The sequence below is a fragment of the Remersonia thermophila genome, chromosome 6, assembly GCF_042764415.1.
Source record: "Remersonia thermophila strain ATCC 22073 chromosome 6, whole genome shotgun sequence".
In the NCBI taxonomy this organism is placed as follows: domain Eukaryota; kingdom Fungi; phylum Ascomycota; class Sordariomycetes; order Sordariales; family Chaetomiaceae; genus Remersonia; species Remersonia thermophila.
The window spans coordinates 2941959-2959779 of NC_092222.1; the positions used below are offsets into that span (position 1 = coordinate 2941959).

Here is a 17821-nt window from a genome sequence, read left to right on the forward strand (position 1 = left end):
TTCCTCGCTCTTAAACGACGTGTCACCTTAGTTGACCCATCACTTATCTCCGTCTCATAGTATTCGCCATAGTTCCTTTCTCAAAGAACTCATGTGCCTTCACTTTGCACAGCATGACCAGCTCAAGCGCTGGGTCCTCACTGGTTGCAGCCTTGCGAAGGAGCGGCGAAATATTCACGAGAGGGTTCTCCTTGGAACTCCTCAGGGCGTCAAATAAGCCGCACATGCGCTGGTGGCTCTGGAAATTGAGATCTTCAGGCTCTGGCTGAGGGTTTCCGTTTGTCATCCAGCTGTAGTCAGTCAGCTTAGTATCAGCCCGCTTTGGATGGACAGGGAGCTCCATGGCCCGGTCGGAAATTGGGGTCGCAATGGTCATAGACTCGTTCGGGCCAGTGTTCAGAGGATCACCACGCAGTGGGAGATCATAGCCCGTTGTCACCAGTTTCGTCTTTGTGTTGGCCAACCTAGCTTTTGTGAGGGTCGCGGGAGAGGTCTGGAGCGCCGCGCACCAGAGAATAAGCGCCGTAAGACCTGCCGCAAGAGCCGTAGCAGCCGAGCTCCCACTGCAGATCTCTTTCTGAGACATGGCAATCTCCCCCGGAAATAGATAGTCGACCTCTTTTGGATTCACATAATCAGACCTTTCCCCTATGAGTATGTTAGCGGGATTGGAGTATAAATGATGGAAGCGGCCGGTTTACCATACGCCCCGGCGGAGCCGACGCGTTTCATAATACGCAGGTCGCAATCCGTCGCCGGATAGGGGCGTTTGTACGGGTTATTTATAAAGCCTATATCCTCCGAAGCGCAGAACTAAACAGACGGTTAATTCTCGTCTTTACAAAATTGAGGGTCACGGGGGCTCGGATTTCTCACCATTATAATATCTCGCTCTCCTGCCCGTTCGATGGCCTTCTTCAGTCTTGAGAGCCCGTCGTTGTTGTCGCCCAATTGAGAGGCATACAGGGTCCATGACATGGAAATCACGTTGGCTCCATTCTCAATGGCCTTGTCGATGGCCTGGTACCGACAGATGGTTAATAGTGCACCGAAGGGATTGAAGATTTGAAAAAGGGGTATGAATGGGCTTACCGCGGCCGCTGACTCAGCAACAGACTGGAAAACTCTGCGCCTTGTCTCAATCTTCGCAATGTACAGACTGGTGTACGGCCAAACTCGCTGTACCAGTCTGGCCATCTCGGTGCCATGCTTCTCCTCCGAAAAATACCATGCATTCATATGGCGGTGATCGGGGGCTTTGCGATCAGCGTGCCAGCCGCCCACAATGTAGTCAGTCGTATCCAAGTCCTCGAGATCAACACCGTCGTCGATGATGGCTACTTTGACAACTCCGTTCATGCTCTTGCGCTGTTGAAGACTGAGCTTGTTTCTCAGAGCCTTTTTGAAGACCGCGACGGCGTCCAACCAGTCATTGCCCCTGAAATTATTAAAGAGCTGCGTCAATTGAGGATTTATAAGTCAACCAAAGTCGGATCGACCTTGGCCAGCAAAAGAATGAGGAGGTACTGACTGTTTCTGCGCTCCCTGCGCTTCGGACCGTGATTCTGTATCGTCTAGAGCTGTGTAACTTCCCGTTGAATCTTGCACAGAGAGGTTTGGGATATGTTTCCGGAGAATGCTCCTGAACAATTCAAAGTTCGCCTCGTCCGTCTCTTCGTGTTCCCAGCTCTGGAGATCAAGGCGAGGAGTTAGAAACAATGGGACTTTGGTCATTCTAAACAAAGTCTGTCACAGTTATGCCATACCGAGTTGGGGGTTACGTATAGAGTTCGTAGCTGCCGTCGTATCAGTGTTAGCATTTAACGCGCCCTCTGACCACTGCTGTCAAGTACGCAAGTAGGAAGTCAATAACAGGTAGGTTGTTGTGAAGGTCTGATGGAAGAGTTTTAATCGTAGCCGCATACCTTCTTCAGCATTCCTACACCATGCTCTGTGTTGGACCAGCCAAACAAGGCCGAATCCCGACCACTCCAGGAAAGCCAGAGCTCCTGCAGATTGGGGGACACACCTTTTTGTTCCAGAGCATAAATGGACAGGTCTTGCTTGTCCCAATCTAGGTAACGGATGTCAAAGCCAGAAAGACAAGACTGGATAATATTGTTTCCGCAGGCTTTAGGTAGGGATGAGGAACCGTTCCGCTATGTTAACCGAAAAAGTCGCCAGCGTTCATTATACGGGGCTACTTACGATACCAGGGATTGTCGTTGACGACTAGCTTGACTATCCTTCTGACCTTTTTAGCGTTGCGGAGCCAGCCAAAGAAACTCTTGACCCTATGTTCTCTGCATCTGCGGGCATCCTGTTCCAGATTTTCGGCAGCATCTTGAGGCATTTTGGTGATGTCATGAGTACGAGTGCAATCATTACCGAGGACAAGCTCAACACAAGCAAGCATGGGCTCCAAGGGGAGCGCTGCGTGTATGATTGTGGTCTTGTCCGTCAGCATAGGGGATTTAAACATCAATTCAGAACAGGGAAACGCTAGAGTGTATAAAGATGTCAATAATAGCCAGACGCAGTACCATATGGGGCATATGTGTGTCTCTGGGCTATTTTCTAGAATGCTACTCTTGTGCTGGGAAAGGGACAAACGTACGTTCTCCAAACAATGCATCACATGATGCCGCGAAGTTGTCCTGTGATAGAGACAGCTCCAAGAGCCTCCGGGAAACCTCACTGGCCAGCACCTTGGACAGCTGGACCTCATCGCGAACATGTCCCGTCGACGAAGCCGCTCTCCGAAGAGCTTGTTGTCTCTGCCTGTCGCCAGTGTGATTGAACATGTCCTTCTCCTTCACTTTAGCCTGAGCTTCACGAGTACTGTCCTGGACACCATGCTCAAATTTGCCCTTGTTTTTGGAGTTCCCCCGGCCGTCAAGTGGGCGAGCTTTCTTTTCGCTCAGTGCATTGTCCTCCGTGGTCTCGGCGACAACAGCTGGCGAAAATTCCAAATCTTCCCAGGCGGAGGTCTTTGGGTTGGCGCGACGTGTGCTGATATGGAAGAGAAAGGGAGATTGTTTCGCTTCGTTCATCGCCCTCACGGCCTCAGGGCACTTTTCTGCCATGGTGTGCAGAATACCCAGGTAAAGTTTGCGATACTTCTCGGACTCCGCCACGGCGTCCCTCTTCCGACACCTCTCACAGTTGTTTTGTGCATTTGGACATTTTCGAACCAAGGCTTTGCACAGGTTGATATGCACCATGTCATGGAGCGGTACATTACCCACCCCGGAATCCCCTTCCCCCGTTTTCAGCTTCCGGGGTTTACCGAGCGTGTCGTTGCGAACTCTGGACACAAGTTCAGCGAGAATCTCGAGGCCCGCGAGGTTCAGGGTATCCGAGGAGCTTGACAGCTGTGCAATGGCGAGGTGGATACAGTTCTGCTCTCGATTGTTGGTAGTTTCGATGGCTTGCTGCAGATCGTCTTCATCTGCCACGGTACTGATAAACTTGATGAAGCTGGCGTCCCTATTTGCGGATCCCTCACCGATGGCCTCATGGATGCACGTGTTGTCGCCGCCCTTCTTTCTGCGAAGAATTGGGAACCCAATATCCTTGGCCACATCAAGAATAAGCTTCGTCATGATCTTCCATTCGAAGGGTTCCAGCTCGTCAACTTTGTTCAGAACGAAATGGAGGAGGGTCCCTTGGTTGTTGTTCGTTTCATCATCACGTATCAGGATTCTGACTTCGTCATAATGCGTCTTCGAAAACAAAGAATAGGTTTGCTGATCGTAAACACGCCCGCTCCGCAGGCTCTCATGAATTGCTGCTTTGAACCTCGGCCTCTTTCCCGGCCGCTCGTCGTCCATGTCTTCGTCATGATCGAAGAGCTCGTCTGGTTTGCTCAGTTTCCAGTCCCGAATAACATGGTCAAGGACTGGCGATCCCAGTCTGTCGACCATTGTGGATTTTCGTATCAGGAACTTTGTTGCTATTTATGATGAGAAGGAAGGGGTTTCGTTGGTAAACGACAGTTCGCGAAGTTCAGGACGAAAAAAAAGCCCCCGGCCTCCGACCGTGTCTCAGCGACGCCTCGAGAGGGTATTAAAGTGCGGGGAAGGTGCCGCGCCGTGGGATGGGGTTACATGCATGTTGCTCGTCATTAATAGTGCTTACTAGTACTCCTTGGTGTCATTGAGCCTGAGATGGCCGGACTCATTGAGGTGATACGAATCCTCGTCTGTACCACAACCCCGCAGGGCTGGTGCCCATTCGGCCCTGGCGCCGTGGATTTCACTTTGGGGCTAAATTAAAACCCCTGAGCACAATTAAGCGCTATCTCTCACTACAACGGTTGCCTGCTTCAGGAGGGGAAGCCGACCACGCGATCCGAGCACTGTCCCTATCCAAACCACACTGAACACGTCCATCGATTGGGGTGTACTATCCTTAGTTGAAACCCATCAGGCTACAAAAGAGATCCTTGTCCACCAGATTATCTCATATACTGTTGCGACGGACCCGAACACAAGCACACACAACAAAAGGTTCTCCGAAACGCTTGATACGTCTGGTTCCCCCGTCAAGCTTCGAGACTTCGTTTCGTCATGGCCGCTATGTTACGCTCTGCCCACTATGCGGAATCTGAAGGAGGTTGGAGTGCTCTATCGACAGGAGATTCAAGTGGTAGAACTTCACCAGCCCCCGAGGCATCGGAAAGCCCACCAGAGGACCATGCCGATGAGTTAGACAAGAAAGAAAACAAGGACCAGCCCGTGGAGGCGTCTGAGAAACGATTTGATGCGAAAGGCCTCACCAAACTCCTCCAACGGCTGCTGGACCAAGCCGGCGGAATCTCCCTGAGTATGTGAGATTTCTTGCGCCCCAGGTTTGTCATAGACACTGACGGCACAAAGACACGCCACTAGCCCATCACGCTCTGTTCAAAACACTGGCCAAGTCCATCGTTCAATCAGATGTTGTTTCCCAATGGCGGGCGTCCAGGGATAACGGCTGCCTCTTGATTCGGGCCCCCGCTGGCCTGGACAACATCTTTCTCTACTCTTCAGCTGTCGTGCGTCTGTGGGACAACAGGCCAAATGATTGCATCGGCAACGCCATAATTGGCTACAACAACGGAATCCGAGAGTCAAACGAAGTTTATATTCTGGCCTCCCTCTGTCTTCGCATCCTTGATGAACCCTCATTACGCCCGACTGACGTTGTCAGCCAATCACTTGGGAATGATATTCATGTGGCCTTCCGGGGCGAAAACAGAGATTGGAAAGTAGACGTGCTTTGGAGGCTTTTTCGACATCTTATCCATCGTCACGTCACCAAACCACTCTTGCTCTGTTTTAACAACTTCGCCGGCGTCTCCGGACACTTGCAACAAGCCATCGGAGTAATAAGAAGAATCCTGGATTTGGCCAAGAAAACTGAGAAGCATATACGACTCCTTCTCTTCATTGGCCCCGAAGACAACCCAGATCTCGAGGCATCTACATTCACCCTTGACCTCCAAAATCAACAGACGAAGGAGAGCCTTCGCGCTGACATGTCCACTTGGTTAGATGAGACGATAGGGGCACGCCCTGTTTTGGAAGCGTTCAAGACCACGATCGCTGACACCATCTTCCAACACGATCACGAGCCACTCCTGGCGTTCGCCTATCTTAAGCGTCTCCGGAATCGCGCCTGGATTACCCGGGCGCAGTTGGATGCTGACCGTGGCCTTCTCAACTCCCATCCGCACTCTGTCGCGGGTGAAGTGTTGCAAAACATACCGGACTGTCACAAGAGTATTGTCTCTGACGTCCTTGCTATTTTGAGCCACTGTGCCAGGCCCATTACGGTGAAAGAGTTGGCAGTGGGCCTCTCAATGATGCAAGAGACACGATCAAGCGTCCAACACCTCCATAAGATCCATAAGATGCCTCTGGATCTTATGCACGACCTCAGTTCCCAGCTGGCCGGGCTGGTGTATGTTGCGGAAGATCAGGTTCGGCCGTTGTGCTCACTGTGCCCTTCGGGTCCTGAACATGGTCAGTTCGCTTTTACTGCTCCAGAAGCTGGGTGGCTTGAACATGGACCTGAGCTCGGCATGAGCCTGACACACGTCTGCCTTCAATATATCGCACGGTGGATTGACACCGAAGGCAACGGGCTCCTTAACATCAACGCCGACGACGCTGAGCATAAATGGCCATTCTTGAAGTACGCTGTCACCTACTGGGTCCGCCATTATTCTTCAGCATACAAGGCCGGGGCCTCTGACACTGAAGTCCGCCGTGTTCTCGACGGAAATCCAAGGCTTATTGGTGTGTGGGCAGTTCTGCACGACTCCTTCTATACGCCAACCATCCCTACAACCCTTGAGAGATGGAACAACCGGCTTCCCCCTGCGAAGATAGCGGGGGAATTTGACCTGAGCTACCCCGAAGCCATCACGGCGTCCCATCTTGCTTTGCAAGCGGTGTCAATTACTGAAGACGACATTTCCACTGCTCTTGTCTGGAGCGCGTGGCACTTCACTGAAGGAAAGTGTTCAAACGGGGTGTCTAAATTTAGCGTGAACCGGCAGTCTCTACTTCGCCTTTATCCTTACTATGGAAGGACTGTGTTTGACCTGCTGCTCTGGGCCAAGGCCGAGGCCGTGGCAGAGGACGCCCAGACGTTGCTTGCTCCAGCCATCTGCCAGGGGGACTCTCGCATTGTGGCAGAGTGCCTGAAGCATGTGACCCTGGATAGAACTGAGCTCTCCAGTCTGCCTCTGTAGTCTTGTGCAGCTGGGGGGTACGCTTCTATTCTGCAGCAGTTGCTACATCTTCAAGGGTTCCACAACCTAGATGCCGACCACCAAAATGCGCTCCTCAACGATATGATGTGCGAAGCAATCGACTTTTGGCAGGTCGACGTGGTAGAGGTCCTGGTAACCTACGCGAGAGCGCATAACGGGGACATTCAGATGAAGGCTCTGACCGCGGCTGCTTCGTCTGGCTGTCCCCGGTGTGTGGAGCTGCTACTCCCTCTCTGTCAGGCAAAGCTCGTTGCACTACGCGAGGACGAAAACACTCCCCTCCATTGCGCTAGCCTCCACAACTTCATGGACATCGGTCGGTTACTAGTGCGCTACCAGTCGGTGGCATCCATCGCAACAAGCCGAGCTGGTGACACTCCGTTGCATGTAGCCGCTTACCAAGGGCACCGCGAAATGGTGGACCTCCTAATCCATGCCAACAAGTCTCAGATGCTTGCTCAAGGTTCCCAGACTGTTTCTGAACAACAGGGCGTGGGCCAAACGGAAGGCGAAGGCGTGTCTTCGACAAATGGCAACGCTCTGGAGATACTTTGTTCTGAGCAATACCTCCCTTTCGAGGAGGCATTGCTGTCAGGGGATGAAGATATTATGCACCTGCTGCTCCGAGAAACAGGTCGCAGCGGACTCCTCAAAACGACCCGCTTGCTGCACGTCGCTATCAACAGCGACAGTCTCAGCATACTGACCCAGCTTCTTAAGGTAGAAGGTATTGATCCTAACGAAAGGGACAGCTCGGGCAGAACCCCTATGCACATGGCTTGCAAGAAAGGATCCATCGATATGATCCAGCTGCTTCTCAACCACGGTGCTGATGCCTGGGCCTTAAGCTTTTACGGCGATTCCACTTTATCTGCAGCCAGGCGGCATCCTGAAAGCACGGTTTCTAGGATTGCCAAAATCATTCTGGCTTATAAAAATGAGAGAACCGCAGAATCTCTGGGTGAGACGCTGATATCCGCCGTCTGGAATGGCGATATAACCCTGTTAAGCGTCACGATAGATGCTGGTGTTGATAAAAACTACAAGAACGGAAATGGCCGCACCGCCTTACACATCGCTGCGTATATGGGTCACGAGAGCGCCGTATGCCTCTTGCTTACAGCCCGCGCGGACCTGAACCCAGTTGACAGGAGCAAGGACACCCCACTAATGGACGCGATCGCTGAAGGGCACGTTGGCACCGTCAGGCTTCTTTACAACGCAGGTGCCGAAGTGCATCATGAGAAAGGCATTCTGTACTACGCCCTGATATATAAACACTATGATGTTGTGAAGTTACTTCTCGACAAAGGCGAACGGCTTCCAGTCGAAGACAATAGTGATGAATCACCGCTGATCCAGCTTACCAAGGATAGAAACAAGGAGATGTTGGAACTTATTCTCACTGCTCAGGCTGACCTTCGTGGGTCGGAAGTCTTGGCCCAATGTTTCCATGCTGCTCTTCACAATGACGATGAGGAGATAGCTTCACTTCTGCTCAGCTACGACGCTGACCCGAACGCTGTGAGCGCTGCCCGATGCAGGGGACGGCACTTCACGAATGCGCTATATATGGCAACGTCAGGATGGCACGCTTCCTTCTCGACTTTCCCGGCCAGACAATTGCCGATGTCAACAGTCGGGAGAACTCCCCTGTCACACCACTCGCAGCAGCTCTGTCCTGGAACTTCCTCACTGATTCCGAGCGGTCGACTCAAAAGCAGAGACGGAATGTGAGAACACATCTGCCAAGACAAAGAAGGATGGTCCAATTCCTTCTCGAACGCGGCGCCGACCCTCGACGCTGGAGTAGCCTCTACGGATCAAGCCTTCTCAGCATAGTAGCCCACCGAGCTCCCGCCCAGCTAGTTGAGTATGTATGCGACGAGCTTGGATTTGAAGTAACAGACTTGGACCACGAACAGCGGAACGCGTTTCATCTGGTGTTCACTGGGTCAGTTATGTTGACTCCCGACAAGGTAGAGTGGCTTTGTGAGCGGGTGGACGACATATCGCAGATGCTCGGCGCCAGGGATGCGCATGGAAGACTCCCGCTACACTTAGCATGCGGGAGAGGCACTCTGGACAAAATCTCCCCGCTGCTCAAAGGGCCGCTCAAAGACTGGGTCAACGAACTCGATAATGATGGCTGGACGCCGCTCCATTGGGCCTGTAGACATTGTGAGTTGCTTGATATCTAAAACTCTTCCGTTTGTTCCTCTTTTGTTCTTGGCCTTACATTAAAGCTGACATGAAGTTCCACCTCACCCACCACGTACCTTAGGGGATGTGGTCATTGTCAAGATACTCATCGAAGCTGGAGCCGACCCTGATTTCAGGACTCACCACAATATGGATGCCTGGGATATCGCTGTGTTAAGCGGTAACCGGGACTTTGCTTCATTCTTAGGCAAGGATCCCGGGGCACCGTCTTCCCAAGTACCAGAAGAGAAACATAAGAATCGGTGTAACAGTTGCTTAGCTGTACGTTATAACACTGACCTCTATATGCCTACCTCAACCTGCTATGTTGATTGCGCTAACAATAGGATCATTTTAATATTTGCAGACGATCTACGGCACGAGATACCAATGTATAAACTGCAAGAGCTACAACCTGTGCTTCAAGTGTTTCGACTTGTCCTCAAAGCTCCACGATGAAGGCCACGCGTTTATCAGAGCGAAAGCCAAGAACGAGGAAGCTCGAGAGGTGATTGTAGCTTCCGAGATAGAACACGAAGAGGATTGTGACCACGCGTCAACGGCTGAATCTTCTACCTAGGTCAGTCGCAGCTGCTGTTATAGATATTCAGCTTTAAAATACTAACATGGTCGATTAAAAAGTTGTGACAGCAAAAACGGATCCGCTGATGCTGCTATCAGCTAGTGCACCATATATACCTGCTACTGCAACAAAAGTCTAGTCTGTATATTCTGTATCACTATAAGGCTTGTGAAACTACGTCGCCCGGCATGTTGGCCTGCCCATACTCTCTATACAGAAGCTGACAGCCGCTGAGGACTCACAGAACGCTATTCAAATATTGACCCTGCCTTCCTCTCGATAGAGTCTGCATATCTTCTCCGCACGGCAGCTGGCGGCCGCTGAGGACCAGCAGAACTCTACTCAATATTGTATCTGCCTGCTCTCAACCGAGATACAGCCTAGCTAGCATAGCTTTAGAAAGCTTAAGGCATTACATCATATTTGGTCCGAATGCGTAGAGTTTCCTGGGCATCTAGTTAGTCAACATTATTTGAGGCTGGTTGCGAACCGAAGGGGGGGGGGGGGGAGGGGGCTGTTGGGATGGTGGAGGCTCCCAGATTCCAGGCACACCGGAAGTAGGCAAATGTTTCTAGTCTAGACAGAACAGATAGGGATCTATTATGTTGTGTAATACTATAACCCATGGGTTATACAACCTGGAAGAGAAGAACGTTGGAGAATTAACGCTAAGGGTACCTGGTACATTGAACAGTTTTCCGGTCTGTTTCTGTTTCCAAGGGGATGCGAACAGTGCGGCCGGGAAATCTACACTTAGAGCCATGCCCCAACAGGCAGTGCTAACTGGGGGGCTGTTTCCGGATCCGTCAACAGCCGATTTCATCTTACTGTGTACACTTCCGCTTGCTGATCGACCACTTCCTACCACTTCCTACAGTCACTTAACCAACAATTTGGAACTCAGCAGGAGCGTAGTCTTGAAGATTGCGGTTAGACCGGAAGAGCTCGGTAAGTAATTCAGTGGCATTGCGATAGACAGTGCCGAGGACAAATAGCCATGCATCAAATTCAAGAACCAATACAAGCTTGGTCCAGACCTGGCGGGTTATGCCAGCACATTCACCACGGACACACTCTCCAGCCCATATCTTGAATACCAGTGTGCTAAAGAGAGGAACAGCTTCGTCATCGCCATCCTGTGCAATACTCTCAGCATACGCAGTTGAAACACTGCGGTGAGAACGGGTAAGTCCCACAAGAGCAGAAGGAAGGTTGAGCAAGGGCGAAGAGACTCGCTTCTATGTGCCCGTAGCACGTTGCAGACGAGTGCTAGCTTGAAGGGCGGGGTGTATCGATTTTCGAAGGCCGCTGAGTTGGCTACGTTTGACGATGCTTGTGTAATATCGAGAAGGAGAAGGTCGGCTCGAGGGCGGTGAGTCGTCGACTATGATGACTGATATACGGAACTGTATTCCGCAATGCTTGCAGAAGTTATTACCTTCCAGGTATAACGAGCTATGCTCGGCATGCGATCAACCGCTGACAGGACATCTGGCGTGAAGGACCTCAATTTATTAGATTGACTTGATCTCAGGTGACCAGATTTGTACGCGCGTGATGTGACTGGAACGCATGAGATCAAAATTGGACGCCTGACGTAAACGTTGGGCTCAAAAAGACCTTGCGATGTGGTACCCCACAGGGCTCACAGCTTGGTCTCAGCTATCCACCTCCTGTGCCTGGCTTCGAGGGAAAAAGTCACCAGCTTTGCGAGCCGTTGAGCTCTCTCCCGATAGACTTGATGGCAAACGACTGTGATTTTGCTTCGGAGCCTCTTTCGTCCGACCGATACTGCAAATTCTTGGGGCAACTTCCCCGACGTTTTTGAAACCTGTCAGCTTCTCTCTTTCCTCCTGAGATTCAACGTAGGGCTGCCAGCGTTGCATCGACGTGCTTACACAAGGTAGGCAAAGACCGCTACGAGACGAGTCCTACCAGCCCTGGTTTATCAAGGAATTTGTCTGGTATCTTGGCGGAGCTCTATATTGTCCCCTAAACCCATGAGAACCTAGCACAGTCCTAGTCCATTAAACAACACCATTTCCGAATCCCTCCTGCCCCATTCTATTTTACTTGCTCTGGATTGCCGTAGCTTATTTTCTTATGAGCGACGCTTCTTAATTGCACTTCTGCCGGCAGACCGCTTGTTACAATCTTATCCTTCACCGTATGTGCCCATTCCTTAAGCTGCGCCTTTGAAAGCTTTTCAAGCTGGTCCGAAGTGTACAACTCAAACCTGTCCTTCTCTTTTTTAGCAAACTCCTCAACCCGTTCCTGCTCTGCCGCTAATTGGGTTAGCCTATACAAAATCCACAGATAAAGAGAATACTACACCATTACGAAGGCTGCACGCAGTGCTTTGACCAGTATGATAGCAATTGGTGTATGCTCCAGCACCGTGCTCATTAATGATAGGGACACAGCAGTCGGAAGCAGGGCCACGGGGTTGAAAATTGCTGCAGTACTTGCCCTTTGGGTTCTGGTATTGCATCGGAGTAAAGATGCACACAGCAAGTAGATGTCGCACGAGTTTGGGTATCGAACTTCGGCTTAGCAGTCGTCGCCTCGCCCTGGATGAAATACTTGTGCGGGGTAAAAAGATGCTGGACAGCCTAGCGATAACCATGTGAATGGAACACGTTTGGCGTTTTGCTCTTGGACGGGTGGTCATACCTTGTTCTCATAGTTATAGGATCTTAACGACCGGAGCGAAGCGGCACTGACAAAGTGTGATGGCCCGGACCTGTGAGAGTGCATACGGCGGAAAGGAGTGGTTGGAAGCTGTTGTTCAAGGAAGAAAACAACTATCTGATGTGCCTCTCCTGGAGGCTCCTTATATACACGATGGATGCCCAGAATGGCGGTCTGAGCAGGCAGAATGCCTGCTGGGGTTCAGGACCAGGGTATAAGTCCCCATAGATCCTGTCACACAAAGCTCGTTCACAATCCAGGCCGTATTTATTTATACTCGAGGGCGGTCGTACACTCCTCATACCTCTCCTGAGTTAGCTTACTATGTAAGCTGGCTGTCCTTCCAGGTACATGAAGACAGCGCAGCTGGTATGACGACAAGAGGTCCGGATTGACCGTAGTAAAATCAAGCGCAAGAATCGCGTTGGGACCTAGCACGAGCAAGGAGACAAAAGCGTTAAGGTAGAACGGGGCTTGAAAGGATACGAATGGCCAGTAGCCGCGCGCAAGGTGGTATTGAGAAACGTATAGCGTTGTGGGGAGGCTCGAGGCAGGAAACTTTGGTTTTGGGAATAGCAATGAAATATCGAGACATTGGATTTAACCGTTGAGACACACTTTTCGGACCGTACACGTGAAATTTCCCATACATGTCCCTAACCCTTGCAATTGCGCCTGCACTCGCCGCCATCGATCGACATACAGCGAATCACTGGTAAGGGTTAGGGTTATGTATAGGAATTGTCAGGTATACGGTCTGGTGTCTTGTATACGGTCCGAAAAGTGTCGGTTAAATCCATACAGGTGTGCATGCAGTGATCAGTTTTGGGCTTTTTCAGAGTTTGAGCAGGGCACCTCTGTACCCAGGCGTGAGGGCCAGGCGTGAGCAAGAGGAACGACGCATCAGTGCTCAGGGTGAACAATACGATAATCTCTAACTACCATGACAAAAAAAAAAAAAAAAAAAAAAAACCAAGGAAAGTCAACACCTTGATCATGCTACGGCTCCAATCCACCGAGGCGTATTGTTCACCCTCCCGACATCGACCAGTTCCTTCAGCCTCCGCTTGTTGATCTTGTAACCGACGTATGGATACTTCTCCACGAACCACACTCCGCCAGACAGCCTCTTGAACTTTCCCAGCTTTGTTTCCGTATACCTCTCCAGTTCCTCAGCCAAGCGCTGGAACGCATCGGGCGAATCACTGTGAACTGCTCCAGGCTGCAAGACAACAAAGGCAGTAGGATGCTCTTGCTGGGTCTCCTGGTCTCTGATACCAACGACCACAGCCGTAGACACGGCCGGGTGATCAAAGAGCACAGCCTCGAACTCATCGGCCGACGCGTGGGTGCCATACCCGTCCCCGACACGGAGGAGCTCCTTGAGACGGTCGACTATGAAGACATTGGAGTTCTCGTCGAGATACCCGACATCTCCGGTCCGGAACCACCCGTCCGCATCGAAATCTCGGTTGGCGACCTCGTTATCCTTGTATCCCGCGAACTTGGCGAGTGTGTTGCGGACGAGAATCTCACCCTGCTCGTTGTAGCCGAGGTCTTTGCCGGTTTCAATGTCGAGCACTCGGGCTTGAAACCCGTGAACTAACGTTCCGCTCGAACCAGGCACCTTCGATGCCTCGTCGATCTGAAGTGCTATGAGCAGGGTTTCCGTGGTCCCCCATTCCAGGGTCAACGGGACACCGTTGAACTTGTCCCGGACGGCGTCCCGGATCTTGGTGTGCACGGGCGCGCCAGCAGACAGCAGCCACTTGATCGAGGAGAACGTGGTGCCCTCCTTCTTCTCGGACTTGGCGATCTGTGCGGCCAGCGGCGGAGTGACGAATAGGAAGGTAATCCCGTAGGTGTCGATGAGGTGGAACGTGGATTGATCGAATGGTTGTTGGAGAATGATGACCGGGATGCCAAGGAGGATGTTCAAGCCCATGTTGAGCTTCGCGTTGATGCCGTAGGCAAAGGGCAGGGACGAGATCCAAACATCCTTGGCGGGGTCGGTGTCGTGGGGAACCGTCAGCTTCGTGGTCAAGAGATTTGCGGCCCAGTGAGCGTGAGTAGTCAAGAAGGACTTGACGTTGCCAGACGACCCGCTTGTGCGGTAGATGAAGGCGTAATGTTCCTCTGTCTCTTCTCTAGTCGACAACTTGAAACCGCGGAACTCCTCGTCTTCCCCGGCCAGGAGGTCACTGACTGTGGGAATTTGAGCACTGCCAGGCCCGGCAGTGAGGCTGATTAGTGGAATGTCATTGTAACCTTCCGCGGCCGCTTTGGATACGGGGGCCAGGCTTTCGTCCGTGAAGATGAGCTTCGCTTCGGCCTGCTCAAGCCTTGGGATAACGGCCTGGGCATCAAGTCCCTGCTGCACGGGGATCGGAGAGATGGTCGCTCCGGCAGCTAGGGCAGCAAAAAAGGCAATAGGGTAAGTAATCTGGTGCCTCCGTCAGCTATCTGCTCTGTTCCGTCAAATAACCTTATGCGGCGGGCATACCGAGTTGTTGGCCAAGAAGGCAATGACATCGTCTGGTCCGATGCCATACTTCTTCACCAGGACAGAAGCGAGCCGGCGACTCTGTCCTTCGAGTTCATCGAGAGTTAAGGTCTCCCCAGTCTCGTGAACGCGATACAGGACTTTGTCTCTCGGATAATTGTCCCGACCTTTCTCAAAAATGAAGCTGAAGACGTCCGTTGCGGGAGCGTCAACCTTGGGAAGCTTGGATTCAAAGACCATGATGAGATCTCGGCCACTGCTGACTGTTGATTGTCCGTCCTGTTGGCGATTCTCCTATCTGGAACACTGGGACAGTCTCCTATTTATTTTTGCCTTCGTATAATGCCACCATCGCGCACCCAGATGTATCCGTTCTATCACGTTTGGGTAAGGCTCGGTCCAATGGTTTCATGCAGGACTGGGATTACGCAATACGTGACTGAGAACTCGGGATGCAGGTTGACCGGCTCTCGCACTCTCCTTGGTTTCCTGCGGCCCCTGCGCGCCCTCCAAGGAATCGCCAAGCACGCAATTCTTGATAAGCTTTCCCGCTGTCGGAGTTTCTCTGTGGATACAAGATGTAGGTCTTCTCGGGGTCCGATCCGTCCTATGCCTGGCCTCCGGGCCCCGTCTCCGATGCAACCCATGCGCCACCCCGTGCCGCAATCACTTGGAACCTGGGATCTCCGGACCTCGGGGAACGAGGGTTCTGTCTTGCAATGTGACATATACGTACCTTACTTTTTGAGAAATAAGACAACTAAAGCGGTTCCAGTGATAACCAGACGAGTCTTGTGCCAATCGATTGTCTGAGGTCCATTTCTCAGTGCTTTTCTCGGTGCTCAGTTATCAATATACCAAGATCTGTCGTCGGTTCTAAGCTTTGGCACCAGCACAAAGCGATGGCTCCAAATCTTCCCATCATCGATTACGCCAAGATTATTGGCGCCGAATTCTCAGACTCCCCCGAGGCCCGCAAAGCCAGCGAGGAGGAGAAGAGGAATCTTTTCAAGGCCTTCGTGGACGTTGGCTTTGTGTACCTCGCGAACCACTCGATTCCTATCTTTGAGCAAAACAAGCTCTTCGAACATGCCAAGCAGTTCTTTGCCTTGCCCGAATCTGAGAAGGCCAAGGTCGAGACAGGAGAGTCCAAAGGGTTCCACGGCTGGTTCTCTCCCGCTCGTACTTCAGGCAACAAGGACACGTCTGATCTCAAGGAGGCCTTCGACATTGGGAAGGAGAACGATCCCACAAGGCCCAACCAATGGCCCGAAGGCTGGACCGAGTTCCGCGATGACATGAACTCTTTCTTCGAGAAATGCCACCAGGTTCACCTGGTGCTCCTCCGCGCCCTCGCGCAGCAAGTGGGCATCGACGAAAACTTCTTCGAGCCACACGTGAATGCACGAGACCACTTCTTCCGCGTCATCTACTACCCCGAGACGACGCGGGCTGGACTTCGCAACCGGCTGCGCGCATCGGCGCACACCGACTACGGCACCCTCACCCTCCTCTTCAACGACAATAGTGGGGGCTTGCAGGTCCGTCGAACGGACGGGACGTACGTCGAAGCGCCGCCCATTCCCGGGTACGCCATCATCAACGTCGGCGACCTCCTTGCGCGCTGGTTCAACGACCAGCTCCTGTCCACCGAGCACCGCGTCGTGGAGCCTGAGCCGCGGCCGGACGAGAATGGCAACATCCCGGACGTCATCCCGGCTCGCTATGCCATCGCCTGGTTTGGCCATCCCAACCGGGACGCGCTTGTGGAGCCCCTTGACGCATGCTGCACAGAGGCGACGCCGAAGAAGTACGGCCCTGTCTATGCCGGGCAGCATGTCGTCGAGCGCCTGGCATACCTGCACAAAAAGGGCCAGAATACCGCCACATGGACCGATGACATGCAGCGGGATGCGCCTGGGAAGGTTGTTGCAGCACCGGTTGTGCCCACAAAGGTGCTGTAAAAGGAAGGGAAGACGCATGTCGATCCCTCAGCATGGAAATGCGGAAATGCCGCGGAGGATTGGGAGTATGGCAAGATCCAGATAGCTAGCTACCTTCACCTAGTTACACGCAATCTAACTTGTTGATATCAGAACGTGAGCTTCCTGAGCTGCCCTATTGGATGCAGGAACCCCGGTTTGGTATTCTGGCTTAGATTGAAATAACCATCACACGGTATGAATCATGTTAGCGATCTTGCCCTCGGATGGAGGAGCTCAACTTGCGTGGCTGCCATTGCGACTCAGAGCAATGCACAGCATGTCACATCAGTTGTCCTCTGACTTATCCCGTGCGTACCCGAGCATGTGGTGGTACCGAGGGCACATGCAGCGGAAGCGGTCACGATGCAGAGCCGACATTAACCTTCCATTTCGGGGTCGGCAACTACGACATCGGTCTAACAATTAACGTTAAGCACCAAAGCTTCGGGATTCGCCAACCCCATCGCCATCCCTGCACGACCGTAACTACACATAACATCAATCTCTTTTATCCCCCTCCCCCTCCACCCGGCAGACCTAAGCTGATCCCCTCTCTTGGCTTAACTAAGCTAAAAACTCCGATGACTATAAATCGATACTGGATCAATTCTGACCCTATCCCCGAAATCATAGTGTAGGCGCAGTTGATTGTTTTATACCCCTTTACAAATGCTTCTTAACTTTGCTTCCTCTAATGCAACCCTCTACTACTATGATTACGGTATTGTTGGTCCTGCGTCGTTGCACCTTTACCAGGACTCGCCGCCACTAGCGCACGGGAGAGCCGTACCCTGGGGTCGGGTAAAAAAACTATACCTCTCCTTCAGAACCACCCTCAGAGTCTACATACTACTTACAACCGCAAAAGACTAGCTGGGCCGGCCGGGCCGGGGGGCCCTTGTGGACCAGCTAGCGCAAATCCTTCTCCGAGTCTAGTTCTAGCCTTGCAGCTAGCCTACTCAGGTCCGGGAGCTTCCCCGACTGCAGGAGCTAGTTCACCACCCCTTTTGCAAGCCTCCGAGCCCGGGTTCCTCCACCATGAAGCCCGTAGTATGTAGAGGTCCGGGCGAGTCCGAATCGCGTGGGGGTTCCAG

At 52.2% G+C, this 17821-nt stretch overlaps 6 protein-coding genes across 6 annotated transcripts; 3 read left to right on the forward strand and 3 right to left on the reverse strand.

The window, feature by feature from the left end:
- Positions 1-43: 43 nt before the first annotated feature.
- On the reverse strand, positions 44-2804 carry VTJ83DRAFT_6980 (uncharacterized protein; the record flags this gene model as incomplete). The annotated part of the gene is made up of 9 exons (XM_071013751.1): positions 44-648; positions 702-813; positions 877-1020; positions 1093-1438; positions 1532-1689; positions 1767-1796; positions 1926-2131; positions 2209-2502; positions 2618-2804. 9 exons carry the CDS (start codon positions 2802-2804, stop codon positions 44-46), a joined length of 2082 nt encoding a protein of 693 aa, XP_070864607.1.
- Positions 2805-6847: 4043 nt separating this feature from the next.
- On the forward strand, positions 6848-8500 carry VTJ83DRAFT_6981 (uncharacterized protein; the record flags this gene model as incomplete). The annotated part of the gene is made up of 1 exon (XM_071013752.1): positions 6848-8500. The coding sequence occupies one exon, from the start codon at positions 6848-6850 to the stop codon at positions 8498-8500; it is 1653 nt and encodes a 550-aa protein (XP_070864608.1).
- A 26-nt stretch (positions 8501-8526) lies between these two features.
- On the forward strand, positions 8527-9363 carry VTJ83DRAFT_6982 (uncharacterized protein; the record flags this gene model as incomplete). Its single annotated transcript, XM_071013753.1, has 3 exons — positions 8527-8944; positions 9048-9247; positions 9328-9363. 3 exons carry the CDS (start codon positions 8527-8529, stop codon positions 9361-9363), a joined length of 654 nt encoding a protein of 217 aa, XP_070864609.1.
- Positions 9364-11953: 2590 nt separating this feature from the next.
- On the reverse strand, positions 11954-12305 carry VTJ83DRAFT_6983 (uncharacterized protein; the record flags this gene model as incomplete). The annotated part of the gene is made up of 2 exons (XM_071013754.1): positions 11954-12160; positions 12222-12305. The coding sequence occupies 2 exons, from the start codon at positions 12303-12305 to the stop codon at positions 11954-11956; spliced, it is 291 nt and encodes a 96-aa protein (XP_070864610.1).
- A 928-nt stretch (positions 12306-13233) lies between these two features.
- VTJ83DRAFT_6984 (uncharacterized protein) lies at positions 13234-14982 on the reverse strand (the record flags this gene model as incomplete). The annotated part of the gene is made up of 2 exons (XM_071013755.1): positions 13234-14682; positions 14743-14982. 2 exons carry the CDS (start codon positions 14980-14982, stop codon positions 13234-13236), a joined length of 1689 nt encoding a protein of 562 aa, XP_070864611.1.
- Positions 14983-15644: 662 nt separating this feature from the next.
- Positions 15645-16706, forward strand: VTJ83DRAFT_6985 (uncharacterized protein; the record flags this gene model as incomplete). Its single annotated transcript, XM_071013756.1, has 1 exon — positions 15645-16706. One exon carries the CDS (start codon positions 15645-15647, stop codon positions 16704-16706), a length of 1062 nt encoding a protein of 353 aa, XP_070864612.1.
- Between the last annotated feature and the right edge of the window lie 1115 nt (positions 16707-17821).